Source organism: Apium graveolens, chromosome 2 (assembly GCF_009905375.1).
Source record: "Apium graveolens cultivar Ventura chromosome 2, ASM990537v1, whole genome shotgun sequence".
In the NCBI taxonomy this organism is placed as follows: domain Eukaryota; kingdom Viridiplantae; phylum Streptophyta; class Magnoliopsida; order Apiales; family Apiaceae; genus Apium; species Apium graveolens.
In genome coordinates, this window is record NC_133648.1 from 5,476,101 (window position 1) to 5,482,588 (window position 6,488).

At 36.0% G+C, this 6,488-nt stretch overlaps 1 protein-coding gene across 1 annotated transcript; it reads left to right on the forward strand.

Moving 5' to 3' along the window:
• Positions 1–313: 313 nt before the first annotated feature.
• On the forward strand, positions 314–5,200 carry LOC141706786 (putative methyltransferase PMT28). The gene is made up of 8 exons (XM_074509614.1): positions 314–1,435; positions 1,540–1,689; positions 2,121–2,391; positions 2,486–2,578; positions 3,102–3,276; positions 4,001–4,243; positions 4,393–4,587; positions 4,771–5,200. The coding sequence occupies exons 1-8, from the start codon at positions 680–682 to the stop codon at positions 4,967–4,969; spliced, it is 2,082 nt and encodes a 693-aa protein (XP_074365715.1). The 5' UTR covers positions 314–679; the 3' UTR covers positions 4,970–5,200.
• The last annotated feature ends 1,288 nt before the right edge of the window (positions 5,201–6,488 follow it).

Sequence of the window (6,488 nt, forward strand, 5' to 3'; positions counted from 1 at the left end):
TACTCATTTGTAAGGTTATATTAGTCAAAAAAAATATTTTTCTTGTTTTTATCTCGATACTAACCTTATTATTTTAAAGAGATTTAACTGTAATTTTACGTAAATAATTTGAATTCAGGAAGCATGTCGGCTATCCATTTTTAATTTGCACTTTTATTTATTGTTTATATTCAAAATAAATTATAGCAGACTTATCATTAGCTGTTAGCCTTCCATTAAACAAATCATCAGTTAATAAACAGGGAATATGTAAGGTGCCATCTCATCTCAAAAGTGCTTTTTTTTGGTTAAATCATCATCTCTGTCAAAGTTACCAAACAAGCCCAACTCAAATTTCTTATTTACCATTTTACCCTCTAACTCTCTCTTGTCTCTGCTATTCTCTTACATTCTTGAGTTAACTAATGATGACTTCTCCAACTAGTTAAATGCTAATGTTTCTTGCTTTTATTTTCTTACATCATTTCACTTCAACATAACTTCACTACACACACACACTTATATATTGTTGTTTCTTTTTTATTTTTCTTGTATGAAGTGTGCTTATAGATCTTTATATTAGATGCTACACTATAATATCAAAAAGATTGAATTTTTATTAGTTTTTGTGATCAAGATTGAATTTTTATTCATATTTTGGAATCAAGATTGGATTTTTATGAGTGTTTAGTGGTTGTTAATGGCTATAGTTGCAAGATTTGGTAGGCAAGTTAAAAGGTCTTATGGGGTTTGTATAAAGACTAGTGCAGTAGCTGTGTTGGGCTTGTGTTTTATTTTAGTTTGGTCTGTTTTTTCATCTTCTTATACTTCAGTGAGTACTCAAAGAAGTACTTTTGGTGAAATTTCTCAGCCTATTTCTTCAAATCAGAATCTTGGCCAAGCCCAGATTCATGATTTAAAAAAAAATGATTTTGAATCTGATTTGGAAAAGTTTGATGAGAAAAGAATTAATGTGTCTGAGGCATTGGTTAAGCAAGGTGATGTGAAAGTAGAAAAAGATAGTGGTAAGGAAAATGAAATTGTTAGTGAAGTAGAGGAAGAAAGTAAGGTTTCGGATGAACCCGAAAATGAGGAGGAAGAGGGGAAAGTGAATGGGGAAGTGCAAGGGGATGATGATGTGAATAATGGTTTGGATTTGGATGGAGAAGTTGTTGCGAATGAAGAAGATGAAAGTAGTGAATCGGAAGGCGAGAAGAAGGTTAAGAAGAAAGTAGGTCCATTGTTTGATCCGAAAGAAAAATATAGTTGGAAATTATGTAGTACTAGGAGTAAGCATAATTATATTCCTTGCATAGACATTGAGAAGGCTATAGGGAGATTAAAAAGTTATAGGCATCACGAGAGGAGTTGTCCTAAATTGCCTCCCATGTGTTTGGTTCCTCTTCCTCGTGAGGGGTATGGAAATCCGGTTAGCTGGCCTGAAAGCAAAGTGAAGGTATGCGTGTAGTTCTATTAAAAGTTTTAATTTTAGTTTTAGGTAAAGTCGAATAGGTGAGCATTAATTGATTGTTTCTTATGGTAGTGCCATAATATTTCCAGATCCTGTATAAGAATGTGGCACATCCAAAACTAGCTGCATTTGTTAAGAAGCAAAACTGGGTAGTAGAATCTGGCGAGTATCTCACTTTTCCGCAGAATGAGTCTGTACTCCAGGGTGGAATCTCACACTATCTTGAATCTATCGAAGAGGTAAATATAAATTATTCATGTACCTTATGAGATTCTTGCTACTCAATGTCTAGTATCAAGAACTATACATGTGCAAGGTCGAAGGTCCTTTCAGTTTAAAGTTCCGGTGCTTCTGGTCAATATATGCCTTTTAACTTTGTAACCGGACCAAATATGTGATACCAATAAATGTGCTCAAGTATATAATTCCATTTAACGGTTGTCACTTTGTACATAAAGGGTATGTAGTCTCCAGCAATCTGTTGATTATGCTATGCTCATTTCCTCAGTTGGCAAATTTGTAGTGTCAGACTTCATACTCCAATTAATCAATCAATATAAATAATATATAGAAAGTTAACCTGGCAGTCAGATTAGTTGATATTTTAATTATAATTATTTTGAATATATAGAAAGAATTGTTATTGATTCATTTGACTGCATCTTATTAGATGGTGCCAGATATTGAATGGGGAAAAAACATCCGTACGGTTTTGGACATTGGATGTACTGATTCAGGCTTAGCGAGTTCTCTGCTCGACAGGGACGTGCTTACACTTGCACTAGGCTTGAAAGATGATCTAGTTGACCTAGCACAAGTTGCCCTTGAGCGTGGTTTTCCTGCTGTAATTAGTGCTTTTGGATCTCGGAGACTTCCATTCTCCAGTGGTGTTTTTGATGCGATTCATTGCGGAGAATGCCTAATGCCATGGCATTCTAATGGTATGTGTTACAGAGGATACCGTACTTTTAAAATTGATCTTTTTCTACATTGTCATTTATTTATTAGGAGGTTAATAATTCTATTAACTTTCAGGTGGTAGACTTCTTCTGGAGATGAACAGGATTTTGAGGCCAGGAGGGTACTTCATTTTGTCGAGTAAACATGACAGTATTGAAGCTGAAGAAGGTTGGCAATGCACATTCCTTTATCATAAAATTAGAAAGTGACAACATTATACATTTCTCATCAACTATACGGAGATACCTTGCAACATTGCCTAGTTTATCACAATTGTATCATGGCTTGGTACATGTTTTAAAAAAGGGGATCTGGTGATATCTATATTTTAAATTGGCTTCATAGTAATTAATAAATCTCTGTGTATATCTGCTAAGTATTAACCCTCCTATTTAGAGATTAATTTTTCAAATCTGATACAATTACTTGGCATTAGCAACTATATCATTTAGCTTGTTACACAGAACAAGCACGCATGCACTTTTGACCCGGAGGTTATAGTTTTAGGACATTTATGGGTATATTGCTGGAGACAGATTATATGACCAAGCTGTTTGATTCAGGGTTTTGGTCCTCGACATCAGTTAACCTTAACTTTTGGCACAAAACTTTCCATTTAATTTAATTATTGTATCATCCAGATTCAGGTCACCTAGTTTTCTTGGCATGACAAATAGTTTTCTTTGTCCAGCCATGTCCCAGCTTACTGCAAGTATTTGTTGGAATATCTTGGCTCATAGGAGCGATGAAATCAGTGATATTGGTGTTAAAATATATCAGAAGCCTGAATCAAATGATATTTATGAATTGAGAAGGAAGAAAGTTCCTCCAATGTGCAAAGAAAATGAAAATCCAGATGCTGCCTGGTAAGCAGATAATTCCTTACCTTATTTTTTAGCATCTTAACCTCTGTATCCATTGATTCGATAAAGTTTAAATACCTTTACTACACTTTCTGTTGGTTAATATAAACAAGTAAAGAAAACATAGGTAAAATAGATCATTAAGTGAAACTTAATCTAAATTTGTGAGGATATCCACCCTTTGGTAGCTACACTACACTTCTATCACTCAGCCAGTCTCCTTTCGTAGGCCCATCTCATCTGAAGCTACATAAATCATCATTGAATACACCGCTGACATGAACAGTAAATTCTAGCATTAATATATTTGTGTTCTGGTAAGTAAGAACTAAGAACTATATGAAGAATAAGCGTAGTACAGTAATGTTAACTGTTACATGTGTTCAATTTATCAACCTACAAGCTTGGTCCCACTTAACATGATTGAAAGTCTTGTTCATGGATTTCAACGTCAGACTCAAATTTACAGAACTTGACAAAAGTTTCTTTATCTTATATATTTTTACTAGAAAGTAGGCCTCTTTTGTGTACTTAGGGTAGAGTACAAAAAATTATATGCCCCGTCTGGGTTTTCCTAGATCTTCTTCTCAGTAACCTCATGGCATTATAGTTCATTTTGATGTATATATCAATTAGGTTTACCAAAAGATTCATTGTACAGACAGCGTAGAGCTTGCAAAAATTCATTCCACAGGACTATTGTTAATTGTAGCTAATTGTTCTACAGGTATGTCCCAATGAAGAACTGCTTGCATGCCATTCCGACTGCAATTGAACAGCGTGGGACTGAGTGGCCTGACGAATGGCCTAAAAGGCTTACAACTTTTCCGGAGTGGATAAACAACAGGGAGAAGTTAATTGCCGATAGTGAACACTGGAAATCTATTGTTACCAAGTCCTATTTAATCGGAATGGGCATTGACTGGTCAAAAATCAGAAATGTAATGGACATGAAGGCCATCAATGGAGGGTATGCAGATGCACTTGCCATTTAATATGCAAATTGAGCTCTCATTGCAATTTTACCTCTTACTTTTGTTCTTCACCATCCTCATTTGATGTGTATAACTTTTGCATCTGCCCAAAAAAAAGAACTGATGCCTTCTGTGGTTTATATAGATTTGCAGCTGCTTTATCGCAGCAGAAGGTTTGGGTGATGAATGTGGTCCCTGTTAATGCACCAGACACACTTCCAATAATCTTTGAACGAGGTCTGGTTGGTGTCTATCACGATTGGTGCGAGTCGTTTGGTACATATCCAAGATCATATGACCTTGTACATGCAGATCATCTCTTTTCAAGACTCAAGGGCAGGTTAGTTAGACTATCTTTATTATTATGAATTCCTCCTAGTGTTCTTTCATTTCTGTCTTATCTGCTTGAACATTTAACTACAATTATTTGGTACGTTAAAAATATAAACAACCATTTTTCGAAGAAGCCAGGCAATCATAATATCTGACCACTGTTTCTGACCACAATCATACGATTTTGCAGGTGTAAGCAGCCGGTGGGAATAGTAGTCGAGATGGATCGTGTGCTAAGGCCGGATGGATGGGCAATTATACGTGACAAGATGGAAATACTTGAAGCACTAGAGAGTATATTCAGAAGCATGCATTGGGAAATCCGTATGACATTTGCGCAGGAAAAGGAAGGTTTACTCTGCGTCCAGAAAACCCCGTGGCGACCTTGAAATTATGTTGCTGAGTTGTTTTGTATTTCCTGATCTCGAAAACAGTATATCCTCTCCACCGTACAGAATTAGAGTTCATAAGTAGGAGCCAACTTAGTTTGTTTTTTGTGAGGCATACAAGTCATTAATTCATCATTCTTGACAATACGTCAATACTATATTTTGTTGGTGTTGGTTTAAATTTTGTAGACAATACATTGCTTTGTATCAGAAGTACGTTTTGGCACATAAGCATGCATTCCTATGCATTCGTATAAAGTTAAAACTCTTTAAAGTAATGACCTTATATATAAACCATATTTTAGGATGAACTTCTCTTTATTAATACTTTAATTTTCCTCCTTTATTACAAATGGGCCTATATTATATCTCTTTGGGCCTTACTATACATTACATATCATTTTCCCATTTTCCTATTCTTCTAGGCCGCCCAACAAGTAATATGGTAATTTATTATTACTTCATTGATGTTCGACCATGAATGACTGAGTCTTGTTTTTTTGGGATGTTCATTTATTTTCTGATATGTCGAATTGACATTCTGCAACAAAATCTGAAAAGCTTGGGCTTTCATCGCATTTCGAGAAAGATATTCAATGTGGAATTGACTAAATTTGATGAGTCCATGTAGTAAGGCGTCCCGTCATGTTGGGCCTATGCAAGATGCGCTTCAAAGGTTGATCAGTCATGACCTTAATTGGTCGTCCTTGAAAATAGTGGCGTAATTTTCTACTTGCTATAACAAGAGCATACACTAGCTTTTCCACTAGAGGTAACGGGTGTCAGCGTTCTTCAGAGTATGACTAACATAATATACAGGAGCTTCATGCCCTTCGAGCTCTTTTATCAGGACGGCAGCTACCGACCCTTCAGAAGCCGATATATATATTTTTAACGCTTCATGTGGCAGCGCCCTAGCAGTACTTGTCAAAAATATTTTCAAATTTTCAAAACTGTCTTTGCACGCACTATTCCACACCAATTTTTTTGTTCTTTGAAGTTTCTTTGATAACTTTAAAGAAGGGACCACAATTTTTGGAGGCTTGTGGTATAAACCTGCGAAGGGCCGCGATACAACCCGTTAGTCGCTGAACATCCTTAATTGTCGATGGATCTTTCATTTCAGTTATAGCTTTTATTTGGGCATGGTCTGCCTCGATTCCCCGCTGTGAGACAAGAAACCCCAGGAATTTTCCCGACGCTAAACCAAAGCAACATTTTACTGGATTTAATCGCATGTTATTATTGCGAACATTTTCGAACATTTCTCGCAGGTCGAGGGTATGACTGTCAGAAAATTTTGACTTTGTTATCATCTCGCCTATGTACACCTCAATGTTTCGACTGATTTGGTTCTTAAAGATGCAATCCATCATACGTTGAAATGTTGCACCGGCGTTTATGAGATCAAAATGCATATTTCGGTAGGCGAAAACACCTCGGTGTGTGATGAAGGTTGTTTGCTCCCAATCTCGGTCGTACATTTTGATTTAATTATAACCCGAGAATGCATCCATGA